At 39.5% G+C, this 24,600-nt stretch overlaps 1 protein-coding gene across 2 annotated transcripts in view; it reads right to left on the minus strand.

Moving 5' to 3' along the window:
* The window catches only part of ELAPOR2 (endosome-lysosome associated apoptosis and autophagy regulator family member 2), a 189,222-nt gene that overhangs the window by 20,370 nt on the left and 144,252 nt on the right, over window positions 1-24,600 (minus strand). For both annotated transcript variants that reach the window (XM_067746099.1, XM_067746100.1), the window contains exons 11-19: window positions 22,299-22,389; window positions 21,583-21,685; window positions 18,254-18,391; window positions 16,501-16,764; window positions 15,602-15,775; window positions 12,513-12,702; window positions 11,138-11,234; window positions 10,480-10,581; window positions 1,447-1,573 (exon numbers count right to left, since the gene is read on the minus strand). In XM_067746099.1, coding sequence (XP_067602200.1) covers window positions 1,447-1,573; window positions 10,480-10,581; window positions 11,138-11,234; window positions 12,513-12,702; window positions 15,602-15,775; window positions 16,501-16,764; window positions 18,254-18,391; window positions 21,583-21,685; window positions 22,299-22,389 — 1,286 coding nt within the window. The remainder of the gene's footprint in view (window positions 1-1,446; window positions 1,574-10,479; window positions 10,582-11,137; window positions 11,235-12,512; window positions 12,703-15,601; window positions 15,776-16,500; window positions 16,765-18,253; window positions 18,392-21,582; window positions 21,686-22,298; window positions 22,390-24,600) is intronic.

Raw genomic sequence — 24,600 nt, forward strand, 5'->3', positions numbered from 1 at the left:
CCTATACTTTATCATAAAATATGAAAATAAGTATTGCTCCATAAAACAATTTTATTTTTAGGCATATCTCTATGTGTCTGAGTTTGTGTTTGTGTACTAGGCTTCATGTACAATGTCTTTCTTACTACAGGTTCACTGTCATTCAAGTGTGAAAAATACCAATGTAGAGAACAGTTCTCAATGTTTTTTTTTTATTCTTAAAGGTAGACTGCTTCCAAATACGCTGAATGTATGGCTTTGGGTGAGGACATTCAGATTTTTTCTCCCTCTTCAACCCTCCAACCTGCCAACTATTAGCTCCTTAAGACTTTCCTGGAAAGAACAGCTCCCCTGTTCGATTCCCTTACCCAGTGAGCACCCTCGCATCATTCCATGCTGACCCGAAAGTCAGTCCTATCCCATCTACCTTCTAGATCTCAGAAATCCCACTGGAATCTCTGATCCTCTGATGCCCATTCTCCAGTAGGGTCCCCACCACTGGTACTGATTTATCCTCTCATCTGTGCTTCTTCAATGTCATTTCAATGGAATTTGGAGAGAGTGAAGTGGTAAGTCATCTTCAAAGAGGTAAAGCTTGGGTTTTTATATGGTACTAGTCAAAGCTGGTGCAGGGAAGTGGGTACTCTCAAACACTATTAGTAGAAAAGCAAATTGATGCAACCAAAGCAATTTAGTAACACGTCTCAAGAACCTTAAAAATGTCCCATCTCCTCGAATCCAGTTAATCCCTTTCCAGTAATAAACTCTAAGGAAATAATCAAATGTCTAACAAAGATGTTCGTTACAGTCTTATTTACAAAAAGATGGTTTTCAATTTTTTCTTAAATGTCCAACAGGGGAATTATTAAATCCCAAATTGCATATATAATAGCACATTTTTCAATAACTAAAAGTCATGTTTTTTTAAAAAAATTTAATGACAAGGGAAGTGTATTAAAGGCATAATGGAAACAAAAAAATACAGAGAAGAGAATCTCAACTTTACTTTAAAAAACAAGTAAGCAAACGAAGGACTGCAGAGGAAATAGAGAGTAGGATCTTGATTTACATATATGTGGGAGGGGTGCACGTGAGATTCACTCTTTATGTATGCTTCTTATGGAGAGTCAGTTACATCATCCTCATCTTAATTATACCTATAACTGCATTATATAAACCAAATTTGGGTTTAATTATATCATTTCCTTATACTCTGGGTAAATATCCATAGTCTAGAGCTCCCTTGCTATAGTTCATTTTCCCCAATTCCAGTACACATCTTCAGCTACCTCAACATATGGGAGTCTAGGTATCAAACTTGATTTTAAATACATATTAATATCTCACTAAGTTAACTATAAGCTTCAGCCATGCTACTGAATCTCAGTTTCTATGGTGTAAGCAATGCTGGACTAAACAATTATATTTTCAATGACACAGTTCTGCTTAGATAGGTTTGCCTCTTACCTGAAATCCCCTCTTACAGGCACCCTCAATCTCATGGAAGTCATGCTCTGTGCACAGAGGGCAAGCTTCAGCACTCTCCCACAGGAAATAGAATGTACATCCGTCACAGGTACCTGCTGGACACTTGCTGAAATAAAACAGGAAAAACAACAAAACCAACAGCTTTTGTAACACCTTCAATTGAGTCCAATCAACATCTGAATGCATGCTGCATACATACTGGGAAGCAATGCCTGGATGCTGAGGAAACACATGAAAAATAATCGAAAGGAGACAAAAACCACAACAAAATACCACTTTGTACCAACCAAGATGGTTAGCATCAAAACAACAGATATTAACAAGTGTTGTGAGGATGTGGGGAAATTGGAACCTTCACACACTGCTGATGGGAATATAAAACGGTGCAGCCTTGGGAGAATCTGGCAGTTCCACACACAATTAAACACAATTACCATACGATCCAGCAATTCCACTCCTAGGTAAATATCCAAGAGAAATGAAAATACTATGTCCATACAAAAAAACGTGTATATGAATGTTCATAACAGCATTATTCATAATATCCAAAAGGTAGAAACAACCCAAATGTCTACCAGCAGATGAATGGATGAACAAAATGTGGTATATCCATACAATGAAATATTACTGAGCCATGAAAAGGAATGCAGTACTGATACATGCCCCAACTTGGATGAACTTCAAAAATGTTATGCTTAGTGACTGAAGCCAACCAAAAATTCCACGTATTGTATGATGTTATTCAGATGAAAGTCCATAACAGGGAACTAGACTTCAACATTTGGAAGTAGGTTAGTGGTTGCTCAGGATCAGGAAAGGGGCTAAGATTTAGAGAGGTAATAGCTAAAGGGTATGGGATTTCTTTGTGAAGTGATGAAAAATTTCTAGAATTGGCTATGGTGATGCTTGCACATATCTGAATATACAATAACCACTGAACAGTACGCTTTAAATGAGTGAATTTTAATGGTCTGTGAATTATATCTCTATAAAGCTGGGGGGGGGGTTAATTTAAAGAAACAGGTACAGATAATGACCCCCCCCCCAAAAAAAAAAGCTGCCGGAAAGTTTCTTGGTGAATCCTTACTGACTGAAGCAAGAAACTATTTGGAAAGATTCTAACGGGAATGATTATTTTGTTCATGAATCCATTAAAACCAGGGGAATACTGTTCCCTTAGTTTGCCTACTGCACTTCCCCTAAGTCAAGCTGTGTAAATACTGGGCATTGCCCTGAAAACCTCCTTCAGACCTCAGCTGGTGCAGAGTAGAGGTGTCCTGAAACAACTAATAGCAAAAAGATAGACACACAATAATAGAGAGAATCCAAAAAACATCCCTTTTTAAGTTTTCATTTCAAATGCCTTTCTGATGATACAGCACCCAAACCTTTAATTTTCAGTCTACCAGAAAGGTAAAATTTCATACTGTCAGTTAACTAAATATATTCTAAGGTACCCTAATATGAACATTGAAACAAATTTACATGCCTGAAAATTTATGCATTTTCACATGTCTATCTTTCTGAAGTGTCCGTGTACTGCAGACTAAGTGGACATGGGTGGGAGGTAAACAAAAGCAATGTTCTGTACAACATACTTCAGAAACAGAGACCCAGATTGTCAAAACTAAGAACAATGGCGAAGAGCAACTCTTTGGAAAAATGACTTGACTCTCTTAACTGCCTTAATTTCTCTGTTTGTAAAAAGAGAGTAATAAATATATTCAGACTAAGAAGCAAAGAGAGATTTTTTTTAAAGGAAAGTACAACAGATGAAAACCATGCCACTTAAAAAATTATTCCTACCCTCTACCTTCCAGATCAGTAAAAGCAACTCAAAGTTGCTCTTTTGAAAAAGATTGTGTAATCAATGAGAAAAATTCTTCAAGAATGCCTTATTTGCATAACAATGCTTTGCAACTTTCAAAATAATTACACTTTTCTGATCATTTAGCCAAAATCACCAATAGGCTTTCCAGCTCAAGTCTTTCCTCCCTGAATTATTTTCTATTTTATTTTTCCAACACAGAAAAACTTTAAAAGGAGAAAAAACTGTTTATATTGGAAAGATGAAAGAGTAAGTATGCTAAAGGTTGAGAAAAAAGAACTCAACAAATGAAAAAAAGGAGAAAATTAATCAAACTGGCAAAAAGCTCTACAGAGAAGACTTGGGTTACGATTCTAACTGGACTTCCAAATGATTCTGTGTTTTCCCGTAAGTGATTCAACCTCCCTCCCCACCGTATCACTTTTATAATTTGTCAAAAGCAGAATGTCTGCTATACTGCATTCATAGGGTGGTTATAAAGGATAAAATGAGAGAACAATTTGGTAAAGTTTAAAGCGCTGCAAAATATAAAAGACCATTAACAATGCATATCACTTTCTAAAGAACTGGTAGAGCCAAAGAAACAAACAAAAATCAAGATGTTAATATAATTTATAAAGCTGCCATTAGATGTCAAAATACTACAATGATTCAGTGCCTTTCCTTGGCAGACTTCACTTTTTAAAAGAAACTCTTAGGTTAAAAGCAGTTTAGTTTAGAATCAATTCTTTAATTCTTTTAACTCAATCAATCATTTAAAATGTGGAATATACAAATTTGATTCTTTGTTATAAACCTAATTGTCACTGTTTGAATCAGGCCTTCCCTGGGAAGTAACAAGAATGTATGAAGCAGTAATCATTTCAATAGTGCTTACATATATAAACAAAAACAGAAAAAGAGATAAAAGAAAAAAAGTAGTAAGATAGATAAATCTTTTATTGCCAGATATGTGAAATACCTTTCCCCTTGCTGACCTGTGTCACCACCATCTTCTCCTCCCAACCAGCTTTTCACAGGTGTCGCTAATTGTGCTTCGACATAACTTTTGCTCTAGGTGACCACCACAGAAACCAATGAGTACACGTTCAAAGAAACGAGACAAAGTTTGTACAGTCTGGCATCCCCTGGCACAGGCAATGCTCTCTGACCTCCTGGTGACTCCTTTTGGCTTTGGTATCTCAGGAAGCTCAGGCTTTCTCTGCCAAGGATGCCTTGTCATTGGCAGAAACCCTTCTTGTGTAGGGTCCATAAAACACCATTGCATCTTGCTCTAATTTTGTTTGCCCTAAGGCTGAAGAGCATCAATCACTTATGACAGAGTTTGAACACAAGATATTTTGACCTAGGAGTCTTAGATCTATAAAATTTTACCCGTGTCCTGCAAAAATCTCCCTTTCTACAGGTTCTACCCTTGGTTAACTCGCAAAAGCCAGCATCTGATGAAGACATGGACAAATTATATTTACTGACACTACCTAGTCCCTTATTTTTAAAAATTTTTAAAAACAGTTTTATTGAGATATAGTTCAAATAGCATACGATTCACGATATAAAAGTGTACAATTCAATGGGTTTTAATATAGTCACTATATGTGCAACCATCACAGTCCATTTTTAAATATCTTCAAAATGAAAATTCTTTATCCATTCATTTGTGGATGGATATTTAGGTTGGATAGCATACTTGGCTACTGTAAACAATACTACCATAAAACATTAGGGTGTAGGTATCTTTTTGAATTAGTATTTTTATTTTCTTCGGATATATATCCAGGAGTGGAACTGCTGGATCATATGGTAATTCTATTCTTAGTTTCTTGAAGAACCTCCGTAATGTTCTCCACAGTGGCTGCATCCATTTACATTCCCACCAACAGCATACCAGGGTTTCCTCTTCTCCATTCTTGCCAACATTTATTCGTGATTTTGTTAATGATGGCCACTCTGACTGGTGTGAGGTGATATCTCACTGTAGTTTTGATTTGCATTTCTCAAATAGTTAGCCATGTTGGGCATTTTCCCTGTGCCTGTTGGCCATCTATATGACTTCTTTAGAAAAAAATGTCTATACAGGTCTTCTGTCAACTTTTAAATTAGTGGGGTTTTTTTATATTGAGTTATATGAGCTGTTCATATATTTGGGGGGTTAACCCCTTATCAGGCGTATCACTTGCCAATATTTTCTCCCAGTTAGCAGGCTACCTTTTCATTTTGCTGATGGTTTCCTTGGCTGTGTCAGGCCCCAGGGCTGGGGTGTTCACTACGTGGCTCAAATGGCTCACTCCTCAGGGAGGATCTCCAAGCCTGTGACGTCTCCCTCCTCTTCTGTGTCCCCTCCTAGGGGCACAGGTCCCGACCTGATCGCTTCTCTTCCCTTCCTACTCGACTCCACGTGGATCTTTCTCTACAGTCCTGGTCACAGACGACCCCTCCTGCCAGTCTCCAGTTTGTTTTCGGCGAGAACTGCCCCATATGTAGATGGGGTTTTTTTTGTTTTGTTTTGTTTTTGTTTTTTTGCGGTATGTGGGCCTCTCACCGTTGTGGCCTGTCCCGTTGCGGAGCACAGGCTCCAGACACGCAGGCTCAGCGGCCATGGCTCACGGGCCCAGCCGCTCCGTGGCATGTGGGATCTTCCCGGACCGGGGCACGAACCCGTGTCCCCTGCATCGGTGGGTGGACTCTCAACCACTGCGCCACCAGGGAAGCCCTATCCTCTGGCTTTTAATAACTTAAAATGAATAGACAACTGTTTTGGCTTTAACAGTCCTTCCCCAAATACCAACAAAAACACTAGCATCCAATAGATCCAGCGACTTTGATAGAGAGACTCTAAACCAGAGCCTGTGAAGAAACCCCTGGTGTGCTCGACCTCTGAACACTATCAGGACAGAAGTGTGAAGCACCCCTTTTGTGAGAGACAATCTCCTCAGACAATCTCCTACCCGTATAATGAAAATGAATTTGGATTTTGAAGGAGGTTTTCACGAAACGATTTTGGATTTATTTATCAACTACCCAAGCGATTAAATATGGTGCTAAGTTGTAAGAAAGAGAGGAGGAAGATTTTCCTCTAACTCAGAACGTTAATAAAGACGACCCTGTTTGAGGAAAGATGAGTCATTAAAAAGACGGTACCGAACACTGGCAGATCAGTTGAGCTGCCCCCCGGATAAATGTGCTACTTGCCCCTGTTTAATGTGCTTCTTTGCAAATCTCTGTCTATAAGGGATAGGGGGAAATGACATGATGAAAGCACGATGGCATGAAGAGAACAACAGACACAGTCAAGAAATCATTCCATCTTGACTGCGCCACTCTATAGCTATGGGTCCTCGGTGTTTGCTACTGTATCAAGTAAATGGGTTTGACTGAAGGATCTCTAATGGGCTATGACATCTCCATTACCAGAGTAAACATGGTTCCCTCTACCTGTTTTCGAATAAGGCTTTTTAAAAACTTTTTCAAACCGTTATAAAACTTTGCTGTTAAAACTAACAGCAATTTCTCATGTTTTTGAAAGAGCACTTTGGACACGTGCTTAGGTCTAAATTTTTCCTAATGAAAGGAGAATCCCGGATTCCTCTAACCATGCAGGATCATGATTAGGGCTTTGGAAAGCCTTTTAGGCAGAAGCTGGAGAGGCATCTATTTACGGATATTAGTGGTCGATCGTGCTCGCAATTTTTTCTTTGGCCAAAGTACAAACTGCAGTAGAGAATCTCAAAAGTCCACTCCGACTCTGATTTCATCTGCCACAGACATCATGCTGTTAAGTTTAATTGAAAACGTCTCACACCCTCCAGATACTTTGTGGAATTAGAAACCAACTGCATTTGCCAGACCAAACAGACAGGCTGTTGTTTCCAACTGCTGTTTAGTAGGCGGCCCAGGATATTTGCCACTCCTTCTGCACTGCATGGGAGATGCACGGAGAACACAGTTCCCCTCTTCTCCTGCCCCTTTCACTTTCTGTAAAGACATTCTCATTGATATTTTCCCTGGTCACCAAGATACAGAGCCCCGGCCAACATTACTACTGCCAAAGTCGCCTTTGCCTGGTTTGCCAAGATTCTTGGCCAAGAGAGAATTCCAGGGGATGGCATCCCTTCCCAACTGCCAAGGACTCCCTATAGTGACTTCCTGGTCAGCATATGAGACTTCTGCAAGGCAACTGCCTGCTTAGCACCTTTCTTTCTCTCCTGGAGAACTTAAAGCTCAAATAAGAAAAATGCAAATTAAGTCCTCTTCAAAAGTAACCTAAGTAAATTCGGCTCTGTTAACATTTCTGTTAGTAGGAAATCTTTATTCAGCCCTACAGCTTAAAGAAAAAAAAAAAATTCTAATTATTTCCGGACAAGCTGCTGTTTCTCATGTTCTGATCCTGGTCCCAGAGCTCCCCCTCGTGCCCTGATGGAAATCGATTCAAGAAAGAATGAAAAAAGTGAGAGAGAGGCATGGACATATATACACTACCAAATGTAAAATAGCTAGCTAGTGAGAAGCAGCCGCATAGAACAGGGAGATCAGCTCGGTGCTTTGTGGCCACCTAGAGGGGTGGGATAGGGAGGGTGGGAGGGAGGGAGACGCAAGAGGGAGGAGATGTGGGAACATATGTATATGTATAGCTGATTCATTTTGTTATGAAGCAGAAACTAACACACCATTGTAAAGCAATTATACCCCAATAAAGATGTTCGAAAAAAAAAAAGAAAGAACGAAAGGCCAGCACATTTAGGTTGTGGGGTTGAAAGCATTCCCTAGAGACGTGGTCCTCAGACTTCAGTGTGCGTCATAATTATAAACAGAGCTTCATCAAAATATGGGTGAAGGCATCCACCCTGTAGACCACGACGTTTTAATTTAGCTTTTCAGAAAACTAAAATGCAAAACAACATGTGAGAATCTGTGTCAGAAAACAAAAAAGTCAAATCTCCAAAATGGGGGTTAAGACCAATGGTTCTCAAATTTTAATATGTATCAGAATTGTCTTGTGTTTTTATAAATATTCCTGTTCCAAACACTCGGAAATTAGGTTTCAGGGAAGGCCTAGAAATCAGTTTTAAAATAGACACCCCACTCTGATGCTTTTGCAAAAATGTTCCTATAAAAGGGTTTCATCTTCAAGGAATTCATGGAAAAGACTGACAAGTACAGGTTTCTGGTAACTGACTATACTGCTGAACTGAATGAGTAAGCATTTTCAGAACTCTAATGGAAAACTGATGAATTCATAAAAGTGCTAACAGAAGATCGAGATTAAGAATAATTAATTACATGGGATCATAAACGTGCTAACAAAAGATCAAGATGAAAAAAATTAATTACACGGGACTGAGCGAACTGATGAGGATGATTATAATTTTTGTGACTTTCTGTTTGAACCAAAAAAATGTGAGCTAAAGTATTAAAATGATTGATTGCTTTAAATAAATAAATAAATAAGAATAAATTTTAAAATTAAAAAAAAAGATAGACACCCCAAGGTATTCTGCTGCATATGATCTTGGGAAACCCTTGCAAAGACAGTCAAGTAGAAAACACTGCCTGAGGTCAAAGGAGGAACTTAACTTTTCCTCTCCTCACAGGGAAAATAATTAGTTTCTAGATGCCACCATTTAACATCATGAGACTATGACTTTCTTATTACGTTAAAACATCAGAATCCACCTTGGGAGAGTTAGAGTGATACATTTTCTAAAGGACAGAGTTAGTCTTCAGTAACATTATCTGCTTAAGTCATAGAGGCTCCTGGAGGAAGCTTCAGAAGTCATCCAGGTGGACTCCAGAGAAGTGAGTTGCTAGGTCCGAGAAAGGACCTCAGAAGTGCTATAGTAAATAAAACAAACCTCTGAACTTGAAGTCACATGGTGGGATATCAGAGGATAGTGAAAGAATCTCTGGATACGCCTTCTCATAAAGAAAGTGTGCTTGCTGCCTCAACTCCAGCGTGAACACTGGCACAGGGATCCTCCACCACACGATGCCCTTGAGCACCAGACTCCCTCTGTTTCTTTCACTGATGTCCATTACCTTTTATTATGTATTGCGCTCATCACATTCTTCTCTCACCTTGAAAAGGTGAGGAGAAAAATTAATACATACATCTACGAGAACCAGAGTAACAGCGCTGGTAAGAGGTGAATGCTAGTATGCCTTTATGCATAGAAATGAGCCCAAAATACTATGTTATCACTGTAATTATTTTTAAGATGCCCAAGTAACTGGAGCAATGCTTAGACCACTGATTTCCAATCCTGATGTAACATACGCAGGATAGCTTAAAATCTCACAAGAGGTTACAGTGAAACTATCAAAAACAAAATTAAGTCAATCATTTTTTTAAAGATAAATTTTTGCTAGCTTCATGGAGAAAAATGTGCAAATCAAATTATAATCCAAAGGTACCTTAACCCTAAAAAGATTAGAAATAATCTACATACTAAACAATGAATAACTATAAAAAATAAAAATCAGGAGACATTTAAGCTTCACTCACGCCATGAAAACAGTCTTTAAGTTTACAGTTTTGAGTCCATGAAACTGCTTCTTTTCTCCTACTGGTTCCACCCAAAGTGGCTGTATTAATCAGATCTAGACTGTTGCCTCGTTGCCAATCAGTTAAATGAACTGTGTTACGTATTGTAAAGGTCAGACTCTACCTTGGTGATTTCGCCACCAGTGATCAGAAAACTGAAGAGTTGGAAATGCATCTAACCTGACCCTCATCCCCTTATAGAGAAAGAAACTATGGCACACAGGTTAGACGGCTTAATCTCAAATCTAGATTCTAGATCGCCCAGATGGTCCCTTGCTGGGGAAGAACTGTAATCCAGGGAAGTTCCTAATCCAGCTCTCAAGAAAGTAGAGGCTAGATAGTTAAGACTCAATCCAAGGATACAAACAATATAGTTATATATTACTTAAATAATTTTCAAGACAATTAGACACTCAGGCAAACCAGAGGAGAATATGTCATTGAGGAGACTGGGAAGTGCTGAGATTGGCAAGGGCCTATACCTCTCTACAGGCACCCAGCACGTCTGTACAACAAAAATCTACAGATTCTTTGTTCCCTTTCTGCTTTATATCCATAGAGAACGTGTTTTAAAACAGTAAGATTCTGGAGAGTTTTTCTTCCTAATAAATACAAATATGGAAGAATCATATAGAAATAAGACTACCTGGGTACTGAAATGGTTCCAGCTCCCGGTTTAGCAGGATTACACCTCATTTTCACAGCAGTTGATCGGCCTTTAACACAAGAGGTTGTAGTTGTAGAAGACCTATTGGAAGAGAAATGCTATTTCACAAAACATATATGACACACATTTCAAAGACAAAAATATCCTGTGTGTAATTGCTCCTATGCTCTATGAATAAACGAAAAAATGTATCCAAGTTCACTAATTTAGAATTTTAATACATACTGAGTTCATTTACTTTCACTGACTATGAAAAGCTGACTGCTCCCCAGGTAAAGTCATACGCTATCATCAAAGGATTTAAAGCTATTGTAATTATAATCAAAATTAGAAGCAAAAGAATTTTTTAAGAGATTAGAGGTCATAGCGACTTAGGCTGGTGTTTTGATGTGTGAATTACAATTACTGCCTAGACAATGAAGTAGAGTCTCTTTATTGCCTAATTTAGAAGATCATGTATATGAGAAAAATGACATAATGCTTTCTACATATTCCCCGTTTCCTATTTTTTTACTAAGTCTTTCACTTACGAACCAATTACTGACTACCTATTAGGTATAAGCTACCATGCTAGGCACCCTGAAGTGATGTCCTTATGATTAAGAAAACAGTCAAGAGAAGCAGCATGTTCACTCACTTATAAAAGAAATGCACATCTGGTATTTGGCTTGGTGAAACTGGGAACATATCTTCTTTTATATTAATATTTTGCAATGTGGTTTCAACAGTCACTCCTAGACAAGAATAAAAAAGAAACTATTAAGCAATATGGGAAAATTAGGCTTATTTAGTCTCTGTATATCTAAATAGAAAATAACTTTACTTTGATGCTGTCATTTTACCAGAAATATCCTCTTAAATTAATGCATTCTTGGTAAGAACAATAAACGTTACAAAGTTTCCAGAATAGAAAATAAAAGATTCTACTCCCTAGTTTTGCAATTTTGCTTAAGTCACTTTACTTCCCTGATTCTTATGTCTTGAATTTGTAAAACGCATGCAATAATTTAGATGATCTCCACCGTCCCTTCTAGTTCGAACATTTCAACAATCTACTATTATCATTCTCAGCCTCCTGTGAGTTGTGTCAAACGAGCTGGGCTACTTTGCTAATGCAGCTTTTCATTCATTCACATTCATTATAGACACAAGTGCCAAAACAAAATTTTTTGTGCCCTAATAATTTCCAGAAAAAAACTCCAAAATTTGTTTAATCTAGGAGTAAGGCATTCCCCACCCATCCACCCCAGGCAAAATGATAGCAGAGCCAAAATGCAAGCAATTACAGCAACCTTTGTTCTAACAGAGGTCAGATGCTGAGCACAAACTAAGTACCTGTCCTTGGTGCTGAAAATTATAGCTAGATTCCCCTGGAGTCTCTCACGATGGTTCTCAAATCTGGCTGCAGATTAGAATCATCTAAGAAGCTTGTTACATTGTTAGATTATCATATGCCTTGTTAGATCCCTAATCCCTACCCCAGATATTTTAATGAACTTGATCCTTAGGAATTACTAATTAGGGACCTGAATTATTCTTAAAGCTTCCCTAAACTTTCTAGACCGGAAAGACTGGAGGGACAGATGGGGAATAAAACTCAGCACATTCCCTCCTGCTGTTTGTCACCAGATTACTTCTGGTATGAGAAGAGATGATGAAAACTGGCGGCAGATATTATGATTCAGGTTTATACTGTGTTTGTTTACTCTTCTTTTGTTCACAGTTTTGGGAGTTTATTATTATTTTGCTTAGAGAATCTGATGAAAGGCACAGACTCTCAGAAAACAACATATCACACAAGTTAATACCTAAATTCAGAAGCTTCTTGTATTCCCTGAGAACAATCAAAAGATCTCACTTGCAGGGGCTTTTTAACCATGTTATAAAGTGATGGTTTAGAATTACCTGTAGGTTTTAATCATTGATGGTAAGCACCAGTGCAATGACAAGTTATCAGTACCATAATTTTAGAACAAATGCATGCACGCATATACGAACCAAATTAAACTTACCTAAAAATACATCTGCCAGAATGATGGATTGTGACGATAAGGCTGCTCGGAAGCCCTTACTTTCAGAAGGAATAATAGTTGACTGACATACAAATGCTCCCACCAAGTTCGTGTAATCATCTGACCCTGCCACCATTTCCTTTACTGTGAAGTCTGTTATATTGTTGGTGCAGAGAGCCAACTTCTTCCCCTAGGAAAATAAAGTCATAAAGAGGTTCACTGAAGGTCAGTCTCTAAACTGGATCTCACCTAGCTAGTGATTCTAGCAGAGCATTGGCTCTCTCCTCACCACAATTCTGGTTTAATTGATCGGGTGTGGGCCCAGGCACCAGTACTTTTTAAAAGCTCTTGAGACAATTCCAATGTTCAACCAGGCTTGAGAGTCCCTGAAGTTATAATGAATACAGTAATTCAAGGCTGCACTGCTGCCCCAACTACAAGCATCATTTGTGCTGGATGAAAGCCACCTGACTTAAGGAAATATAAGTCATCTGTGAAATCCTCAATTCTTAGGACAACAATGTGCATAAAGGAACCAGAAAACTGCCGATGAAGGTTTTAATGCCAAGAAAAAGGACTTGCTCTTCCTTCTCCTGTATAGGCCTGTGTGTGGCAAAAAAGTAATGTCAAGGTTGAAAAAGAAAACGTAAAAGCCTAGGACAACAACTGAACAGCTGGTCACTACAAGTGTCTTTATTCACCTACTCTTAGGCTCACTGATGTGGATCCGCTCAAGTACACAGTATGTTGAAGGGTATACAGGAGCGGTACGCGGGCCTCTCACTGCTGTGACCTCTCCCGTTGCGGAGCACAGGCTCCGGACGCGCAGGCTCAGCGGCCATGGCTCACGGGCCCAGCGGCTCCGCGGCATGTGGGATCTTCCCGGACCGAGGCACGAACCCGTGTCCCCTGCATCGGCAGGTGGACTCTCAACCACTGCGCCACCAGGGAAGCCCTGAATATACCTTTTTTAAATTAATTTATTTATTATACTTTTTATAAATATGGTAACTATAGCTATTTCCCTATTTATATATAGTACTAATACTCCTTTCATGTTATAGAAAAATAATACTATCATTACTGAAACACATGCAGAGGCAGCATATAATATTCAGTCTTTTGCCTATTGCCTTGTATATAGCAGCTACACGCCCTTTTATGCCTGGAGAGAATACAGGATTAGTGTATAAATTTTTCCTTCTGATTTTTAAATATTACTTTTGGAGGTTTTCTTCTCAAATACAGATTTCCCAAAACTTACTTTTCCCACCATTTTTTAAGGCTACCTAATTGTTCTCAGCTGTCTCTTTAAACATGGAAATAAATCTCCATTTTCCCAAGTTTTTTCCCTTTCAGTAGAGTTGAGAGGCCTTACATTTGGCTAAACCTCCTTTATTTATTTTTTTTTTATTTTTTATTTTTTGGCAGTACGCGGGCCTCTCACTGCTGTGGCCTCTCCCGTTGCGGAGCACAGGCTCCAGACGCGCAGGCTCAGCGGCCGTGGCTCACGGGCCCAGCCGCTCCGCGGCATGTGGGATCTTCCCGGACCGGGGCACAAACCTGCGTTCCGTGCATCGGCAGGCGGACTCTCAACCACTGCGCCACCAGGGAAGCCCAGGAGCTTACTTTTCTAATCCTTTGGAGGGTGGTGAGAAGATATAACTTATAAAATGGTTTGACTCTTATTTTTTTTTAATATGGTATGTCTAAATGTACTACAGTCCCGATGCAAAGGACTACACCTCACTCCACAATTTCTATGAAGAAATATATAACGAAAAACAGAAACACTGTTTTATTGGTCTCAGATGCAGAGTGTGCACAGATGGGCACAAAGCAAAGAACAAAGATTTCTCTTCCTTAATGCAGCGAGCAATCCTAACCTATAAAATGTTCTCCCACCACCAAGCCTGCTCACCGCATTACAGGTGCAATATTGTTACTAAGCTTAAATTAAACTCTTGACGTCATAAGAGAAGAACAAGGAAAAAGAGCAGAGAGACTCTACTGAGGAAAAGAAGAGGAAAACAACAGGAAGAGGAAAGGAATGCAAATAAAGAGGAAAAAAGGAGAAGGAAGACAGAAGAGAGAAGAGGAAAGCAAAGACAGTAGTAACACAGGAATGAGACTGACAAGAAGTGTGATATACAGCGGAATTAATCTTATTCACTGCTTTACACAGCATTTAACCCAACAGGCATTTAATTTTTTTTTTTAATTGAGTGAACCGAGTGAGTGATCAATTGGGTGAGTGTGCTGGATCACCCCACGTAAAATCAGGACAGGACAAATGTCATACCATGTAAAATGTATAGATCTTTTCGTTTGAGAACTTCTGTAGCCATGAGACGTCTTTTTATTTCCCTTGCACAACCTTTGGCACAGCATTTCACAACGGAGACCATTAGAGACATAGGAGTTAAAACGGAAAGAGACACGGAGGAAAGGCCTTAGTATATTTTCACCTTTGCTAACGGGGAATACACACACATACACCTCAACCCCGACCTTCTATGCCCACAAAAATATTGGACACGCAGTCCTGTAACTCTCCCATTACGAGTATCCATTCACGTTCTGCTTCTTGCCAAAGAAAATTAAATCCCATTATTTATTAGCAGAGGCTACCTTATCAACTGCCACTTGTGCCCTGCTTGCGTCCTTTTTATTTTTGGACAAACTTCCTCTGGAAAGTCCTTTCTTTTTAAAACACAAACTTGACCATATAAGCAACAGTCAAACTTTCTCAAACCTTAACTTCCTGCCTAAAACATAGGTGGGACTGACAAGCCTGACCCACTTTTACAAAAATGAAAGATCCTCAAAGCCCTTGCTCCGTAGCTCCAAGCTTTGGGGGTTCAACTGACTGGATAAGTGCTTTGATGGACTGAGAACCAGACAAGGTTGCCCCTGGTGGAGAAAACTGCCAACGTGCTAGGAAGCAACAGAGGATTTAAGCTGTCACAGCTCAGTTTCTGATATTTGGTTGTTAGCTTCCATAGAGATTTTATTGGTCCATCAACACAGAAAATAACTCAGTCAGAGCTGAAACATAGCTCCGTCTCACGCTGCCAGCCAGAACTCACCTCATGCCCACATAGACTGATATTGAAGAAATGGAAGTATTTTGTTCCTTTGGAGGTAAAGCTGGGACCATTCATTAAGGAGCCCACACTGCTGAGGTTGCTGAAGTCATAGTGCAAACTCTGATTTTCTTTTTCATAGTAGAAAAAGCAGTCACTGTAGCAAACTGAGTGGTCCTTTGATTAAAGATTAAGAAATGTAAAAAACAAAACAAAACAAAGCGAAAACAATACGGCAGGAAAGAAAGCATCAGCTGCTACGAAAAAATGTGTTTCCAGAAAGTTCTAGGTTTAAAAACTATTTCAGTAATCTTGTCTTAGTTATGGTATATTTTACCACACTAATATAGAAAATGTCTGAACTCTAGATTTCTCTACGCGAAGTTCAGAAGTGTTCGAATTTTTTAACGGAGTAAAGTTATTCTAAGATTAGTTTCTTATAGAAAGGTATTTTAATAAACAGCTAAAATGTCCTGTTATGCCAGTTTCAACAGACATTAAACTATTTTTTCCTTCACTCATAATACAGCATCCATCTTTACCCTTAAAATGTTATGAGATATTCTTGCTGTTCTCCACATACGCCTACAGCCTACATATAGTGAGGCACCTTACTTGCTCTACCTTAATGGAATACACAAGAAATCAGTTTTAATATTTTTGGAAAGCATTCTTTTTTGGATCCTCTTCTTAATATTTTATGCCCCCGGTAATTAGCCCTTTCATGGCACATATTAAGTGCTCAACAGATGTAAGATGACGTAAAATAAGAAAGGGAATGAAAAAGCCATTCATAAATAAAAATAGCAACTTCATAGTTCCTGGAGAAACATTAAGAGGAACCTCTGGGTTTGTCTTAAAATATGCTTTCCTGGGGATAAGTGAAATACAGACCCACTTACCTGAGTACTTCTACTCCCAGGCCCACATAGAATACAAGCCTCCTTGCCATAGACCTGATGTATGGACAGGTAGGTGTCAGGCGGACACTCCTTGCACTGGTTGGTTTCTTTCTCAATGTAGTGGCCTGGGGGGCAGGGGACACACGATGAGCCCAACTGTTCAGAACCGAGGGCACAGGCACGGCACGAGGACGCCACCCCATCAACTGCATTAGCGGCAGTGATAGAATAAATCTTCACCATGTCATTGATGAACCGTCTATTCTAAAAAGAGAGCAGAAAGTAATGACTTCTGCCTTGGCGCTTAGTTGTACAACCAGATTGTTTTATGTTCGTATCACCAAAAGAACTAAGCAAAGTGTCCCAGCCAGTGGATTAATAGTATTCCTTTTTGGTACTTTTTAAAAATATATTAAACCTTAACACTAGAAACTCATTTCCACAGTAACGGAGTTCCAGGAATTCGGCCATGAAATTATGTCATAATGGGTACAAATTCAGGCATATGTATAGACTTGATGTCTGGTAAAACCAATATGATTTAACAACAGAGCAACCTTAGCTCCCATCCCTGTTTATTCAGACATAAGCCTAAATGTCATGATACAATAGGTTGTTTGCACTGTGGCAATGTGGAAAAGACTTGGACCGGGGATTAAAAACTCCTCACCCAAGCACTAACTGTGTGACAGTGGTGCAATCACATCACTTCCTTAGGCTTTTTTCCTCCCTCTCTAGCACTTTCCTTAACCAACATACTCTGATTTCTACCGGATGCGTAACAGAGAGTAAAAACCTGGGTCTTACTATACTTTTCTTTCTTGTGACACTGAGTCAATTAAGGTCTAGTTTTCATCAAGCAGTGAGCACCACTGTGTCAGTAGAGCGCCGCCTCTTAATGCTTTCTGTCTGGGGCAAAGACTAAAGGGAGGCAAGGAAGCCTTGCACAGCATGTTCACACCCCACAAGGTGGGAATCCGAGCGCTCATAAAAGAGCAACTGGAGTCAAGTGAAACCTGGGGAATGGGTTCCCCAGTGAAAACCTGAAAAGAGAAAATGCTCTACATTTGCCACCATGTTAAGGCAGCGTCTTAAACCGTGATTTACCTTGTTCTCACCCTGGGAACGCCACAGCAATGGAGATCCACAATAACATGTAATTGAAGCATATAATGGAAAATATTTAGGGGAGGATTAAGGTCTATTCTACCACGGAAAGTAAAATAGAATAGTTCTGTGTGTTAACCCAACAGTGTGCACGTACACACTCGCCAAGCTATAAAAGGAGACAGTCATTACCGTATGAAGTAATAAACCAACATCAGATAATGCCTCCTGGACAAACGTCAGATCTTTCAGACGAAGGGGAAGAAAGTCACCACCTACCCGAAGTCTCAGAAAGCTTTAAAAGTAAGTTTTTAAATAACTACAAAATAAGATTTTCTTTCTCTTAAGCTTTTACGAACTATATCTGTTCAAAGTATAGAACAATTCGAAGATACATTGTGTTATTCCATTTCATACATTCTTGCTCTCAAAACACAAACCCCCAAAAAATACCATTTTTATACCAATCTGCTCCGTAACCAAATGACTGATTCTACATCAGGAAAAAGCTAAGCCTTTGACTGATTCTACATCAGGAAAAAGCTAAGCCTTTTCCTCCAGGAGATGTGAGGGACCACTTTGTACAAATCTCCACAGGGAGGATCATCTTTGTGGCTTTTATTTTCTTTAAGTGCTTGGAACTTACATCTTGACCCTGATTGGTCCTCTGAAATGCCCACGTAAATGTAAATGTGGCATTCTTGAAGATGACATGGGTGTAAGCTTGTTTTTCTTTGGTTCCACCCCATGATTCGACCACGTTGGTACTTTTTCTATTAATATCCTAAAATATAGTAGAAAAAAATACATACAAAAAACCACCAACTCAGTATTAATATACATGTATATACATTACAATCATATGTTTGTATTTACAGAAAACCCTACAGCGTTCATGAATATTTATCTGCAGAGCATGTAACCCTAAAACCCTCAAAAACTTCCCTTCAAGTCTACACAAGCACTTACTAGCTGAGTAACTACAATGTATCAACCACATCATCAATATAATGTGAAAGAGGTCTCAAATCATAGTTATGTTTAAGGAATTTTTCTGTTGGAGGGAGGGGTGGTGTGTGTGTGTATGTGTATGACTCCAGCTTAGGAAATATATGCAGAAAGGGAAACATAATTCCTCCAACTTCTGACAGTAAACTTCTAGGATCCTCATAAAATGACAAGGCTTTCTTTCCATCTTTTATCTTTTCCCTTGAGGGATTCTGATAGGCGGCTTTCACACAGGAATTCTAAATTCTCCCTGAATTATACTTGCAATTTCCAGTGCAGGTTAACTAGAATGTTATTTTATGTTCATGTAATCTTCTTTTGCTTTTACTTGAATTCCAAAAAGATTAATTTGTGTAACATCTTATTTCTGATTTCCTTAGCTAAATTCAATATTTAGAATATTATATAAATGTGTGACATTCCACCAATATTATGTCATTAACATGGTCAGAAAGCAAATGCAGTAAGTAAAGCAAATAATGTAATACACATCTAATTTATTTGAAATGAAAAACCAAGACTAACTCTGAATTTTCTAATTAGTCTTCCCTGCAGAAACCCTAATAGATGACTTAGGAATCTGGATAGGTTTTTGTTAGTTATCCAAGATGTTGATAATACAGTGGCCTGGCTCAAGACACGTCTCTTTCTTTCTATGATAGAAACGCTGACGACAGCATGTTATAAAGTAATCAGATACGCTATAAAGACATGCGTCTTGAGTTCACACCACAAGTAGGAACAACAGAGTATGCCTGTCATATGTCACAGAATTCCCCACATTACCAAACAACCCAATAATCACACATGCCGCTTCCTAAAAGGAGCTCATAATATACAGACAGTGCTTTGCTGAACACTTTCTGGATGTTTATTCCCATAATAAATGGAACATACTGCATTACTGCAAATAATACCATCTTACCTTTGTGAAACACTACACGATTTTGAAAGCATTTTGATGTGTTATTTAGGTGCTGATATCTCAAAACTTGCTGTGCAGAAATCATATCACAGAGTAAAGAAAACTAACGGATCCAGCTATGAGCAAAAACCTCTTAAGACTGATTTACCAAAATAAGTATCTATGATCCCTACCCTCAGGAATGCTAGATCAACAGAGAGAGACAAATATATGAATACATTCACATAATTAAAGTAGGGTTTTCTCAAAGGGTTTTAGGAGCACACTGGAGAGAGTGGTTAACTTTACTTAAAGGAATAAAGAGAAAGCTTCCCAGAAAAGGTGAGGTTTGAGCTGCGCTCGAAGTATGAACGGGAGTTCACCAGACGAAACAGCGAAATGAAGAAAGTCATTCTAGCTTAGAGTGTGCCAAGGCACGAGAAGTGAAAAAGTACAGAGTGTTCCGCTAACAAATTCAGGATGTCTAAAGAGGGGTGAGTAGTAACAGCAGTTTGGTAACAGAGGCTGAGCAAAGAGTACAAAAGCCATACAGATGCCATGCTAAGGAATTTTAAGTGTATTCATAGGTTATTGGTTCTCAAACTTTACCGCACTTCAGAACCAACCTCAAGGCTTGCTAAAATACAGAATGCTGGGCCTTATCACCAGAGTGTCTCATTAAGACTAGGAAGGGGGTGCTTCCCTGCTGGCACAGTGGTTGAGAGTCCGCCTGCCGATGCAGGGGACACGGGTTCGTGCCCCGGTCCGGGAAGATCCCACGGATCTTCCGCGGAGCGGCTGGGCCCGTGAGCCATGGCCGCTGAGCCTGCGCTCCGCAACGGGAGAGGCCACAGCACTGAGAGGCCCGCGTACCGCAAAAAAAAAAAAAAAAAAAAAAGACTAGGAAGGGGGTCAGAAATGTGCATTTCTAACAAGTTCCCAGATGATGCTGGTCCAGGAACCACATTTTGAGAACTGCTGCCTCAGGCAATAAAAAGCCACTAAGGGTGAGGGGGTAGATTTGTTGTGGCTGTCTCTACTATTGTTTTTATGTTTATAAACATAAGTTTGACAACAGCATTTATGAGAGGATGGGGATGAGAAGAATAGATAGAGACTATTGCTGAGAGATAATGGGAGTCTGAATTGTCAGTAATGGCACTCAGTATGAAGAGGAACTAATACACTGAAGAAATAAGGAGGGAGAGCTAAGAGAACTGAAGACTGCTCGGTTATTTGTGGTGTCATAGATAGACATGTTGAAGATTCTTCAACTTCTTTGACTACCACAAAGTCCTTTTTTTTTCAGAACGAAATAGTCTGCCTTCATTTAAGCTACTAGTAATCCTGAACAAATATTCAAATCTCCATATATCTTGTATATCATGGAGGACACTGTTAATGGATTGTTAACTAGCTACTAAAGGACTGTTGGAAAAAAGCAAAAACAACTCATGTCTGTGAAGTCACTACTTAATTGTAACATTAAAGTCTTAGCCAACAACCTTCTAATACCTCCCTGGGGTCTTAAGTAAATTTTGTGTTACCACTTTTTCTCAAGCTATTAGTTGAGATTCATAGGACATCTAGGAAAACATGGGCAAAATTATGACATGTACATAGCAAAATCCTTTGTCCACATTTATTTACTTAACAAGGAAGGGTGTTATTTTTCCCAAAGCTCTCCACCTCCACTGTTTTGTGCCCTCACTTATCAATACATGCTTTTCCCTCCTGATGCTGAATGGTTCCTAGGGGAGAATTTTCACTCTGCTGGTGGCATATTTTTTTGAAGGACTTTCCTAGGGGATTAATATTTTCTGGCTTCTGTCTGTCACCCAGGCCCCATCACTCAGTTCTCTCCACAAGGAATGAACACTTCCTTTGTGGACTTCACCACATAATGTTTAATGAGTTCCTTAGATATCTTTTTGATGTTTTTGGAAGACCCTAAAAATGGGAAGAAAAATGGGATTCTTATCGCAATTTGTATAAATAGGGTCACACTTCAAAGAGAACGCTAAGCGTAGAAATCCACCTCTGAGAGCCCCTCTTCCACTTACCACCATGAAGTACAGAATACAGTCGGCTGAACAGAGGGTCTCAAACACAAAGGTTATTCTTCCCAGTTCAGAGCCCATGGCTCCCGTCATCGATGTCGGTGGTCTATTTAACAGATTAAAATTGCGATATTTACAGCACGTTCTGAATACAATCTAGAAAAAGTTTACATCACTTTTTTCATTAAGCTGAAAGCCACGCTCTCCTCTCCTCTCCGTGCAGTCTACTGCTGCATGGAGTCTACACAACCATGGTAATAGGCTCAGATCTCCTGGTGTAAATGCTGCCACCCAGCCTACAGCAAGAAGAAGACTCCTGCTGGGCAATTCAACATGGGGGGCTAAAAGGATTAAACAATTTGTAACATACTACTCTACAGACAGAACTGCGAGGAAAAAAAAAAAAATAAACCAAGAGATTCTCCTGCAAATGACTTAGACTAAGATCTCTGAATTAAGCATCCAACAGTCACAGGTTTTTTGTAATATTTGGATAGAGTATTTTTTAAAACTTTGGCTTCATCTAACTAATATACAATGAACAGTTATAGTTTCTATAGATATTCTTAAATATAATACATTATCCTACACAGCTTGCTATTTGCTACGTACATCACAATATTAATATATTTTATAAAGGCAGCCCTACTTCATCTATTTCTGCAGGGAAACAGGCATGAAGATTCCTACAGAAGGGAATCAGAATTGGTTTTCCTTACTTAAATCCTGGGATATGCAAGTTTAAGATCAGGTAATCATTATCGGAACCTCCAGCCCCACTCTGGATATGATCTCCAGCCACCTCCCAACCTAGAAATGATAAAGGTTATCTTTGTCAGTAAAAATTTCAGTAATGATTTCCAACAATAAGGCCACAAAAAAAGAATTCCCAATTTTAGACTGCAGGTGCAAACGGCATGCAGAGGTAGACTCCTAGATACCGATAAAAACGTTGCATATGATTCTCCAGGAAGAATCAAGTAATGCATATTTTTGCATCAAAGGTATTTAATGGTCAAATTAACAACAGTCTTCTCAATGAGGCATGACTTATTTTTAACTAGAACAGATGGTCTTTATCCATTTCGATATACTAAGATGAAAACATCCTAGTCTTCAGGTAACCAATGGGAAACAGAAACTTCAAATTACTCAATGAAGATGCGGGGTCTGAGGTTCTTTCCTAGAGTTTCTTGTATTGTTGTTCCCTAATTTAACCCCTGTTCTGCATTCACTCACTTATTCACTCAGTGAACTTGCTTTCACTGAATGCCACGAACCATGACCTACTTTAGGGACAGAAAGACAAGACTGGGTCCACCCTCACTATGGAATCAGTAGACTATGAGAGACACAGCTAACAACTGTTAATAGTATGAGGTAATAGAGATGCACATAAAAGGTGATGTGAGGTCTGTCTTCTGCAGAGAAACCATCAGCGTGCCATGGGCTGAAATGGCCACCATGAAATGAGGAAAGGAGACGCAGCCCTCACACACCATCGAGCAAGGTTATTAATAATGGCAATGTTTAACATGGACACTTGTACCTCCAAAAGAAAATGTCAACTTCTGCTACTTGAACAGGCATAAGAGAGAAACTGGGAAAGAGATTAATATCAGTGCTGTACTGGTGATGTGGCAATTTTCCAAATGTTATCATCAGCAGTTCACAGAAAGGTGATATGTGAAATATACATAAATCAAGCTAGTTCAAAGAATGGTTATGTACGAAGCTACCTGAGTAAGAGAGAAATGCCAATATTTTTGCTCTCTAAAGGTTCATGTGGTTGAAAAGAGAGATGAGCAGCTATCACTTCCTAATGCTAAGAGTAGAACAGCCACAAAACAGTCTGACCCAGTGGGACACCAGGCCCTTGACTGCAGTGTAAGTAATGTGAGAGGCAGTTAAGCGTAGAGAGACTGAAAACTTGTGATGGGGGTCACAGGGAGAGGGATATTCCCACGTGGAGGAACTCTACACCAAGAAAGGGGGGATTTACGAAGGTTTCTCTAAGATCATTTCCTAGTGTTCAGCTGGCATGCGGGGCAATGGAACAGCAGAGAAGGCCAAAGAAAAGAAAGGAGTACATGGATGACAAGCATGGAGGTTTGGAGGGGACCAACATCCCTGCAAGAGGAAACAAATATTTCTCATGTTTGAACATTGCCTGTTGCTGCAGGTTTTACGGTATCCCCTCCCAAGAAACATATACTGACGTTCTAATCCCCAGTACACATGAATGGACCTTATTTGGAAATAGAGTCTTGGCAGATATAATCAAGTTAAGATGAGGTCCTTAGGTGAGCCTTAGTATGACTGGTGTCCTTATGAGAAGAGAGAGATTTAGACACAGACACACAGGAAGAGCACCGTGTAAAGACACAGAGACACAAGGAAAAGATGCTCACGTGAAGACAGAGGCAGAGACGGGCTATGCTGCCACAGGCCACAGAGTGCCTGGAGCTACTAGAAGTTAGGAGATGCAAGGAAGGGTCTTCCTACAGACGCTTTTCTTCGGAAGGAACACGACCCTGCCCATACCTGCTTTTCAAATTTCTAGTCTCTGGAAAGTGAGAGGGTAAATTTCTGTTGTTTTAAACCCCCCAGTTAGTGATACATTGTTGCAGCACCTTTGTCTTTTGCTTTATCCCTCAGAATGAATCCCACATTCTCCATGTTTCTATACACAATTTCTATTTTTTTTTATAAATTTATTTATTTTTGGCTGTGATGGATCTTCGTTGCTGTGCACAGGCTTTTCTCTAGTTGCAGCAAACGGGGGCTACTCTTCATTACAGTGCGTGGGCTTCTCATTGCGGTGGCTTCTCTTGTTGCGGAGCACGGGCTCTAGGCACATGGGCTTCAGTAGTTGTGACACGCAGGCTCAGTAGTTGTGGCTCATGTGCTCTAGAGCGCGGGCTCAGTAGTTGTGGTGCACGGGCTTAGTCGCTCCGTGGCATGTAGGATCTTCCCGGACCAGGGCTCGAACCTGTGTCCCCTGCATTGGCAGGCAGATTC

Source organism: Pseudorca crassidens, chromosome 8, assembly GCF_039906515.1.
Source record: "Pseudorca crassidens isolate mPseCra1 chromosome 8, mPseCra1.hap1, whole genome shotgun sequence".
Lineage (NCBI taxonomy): Eukaryota > Metazoa > Chordata > Mammalia > Artiodactyla > Delphinidae > Pseudorca > Pseudorca crassidens.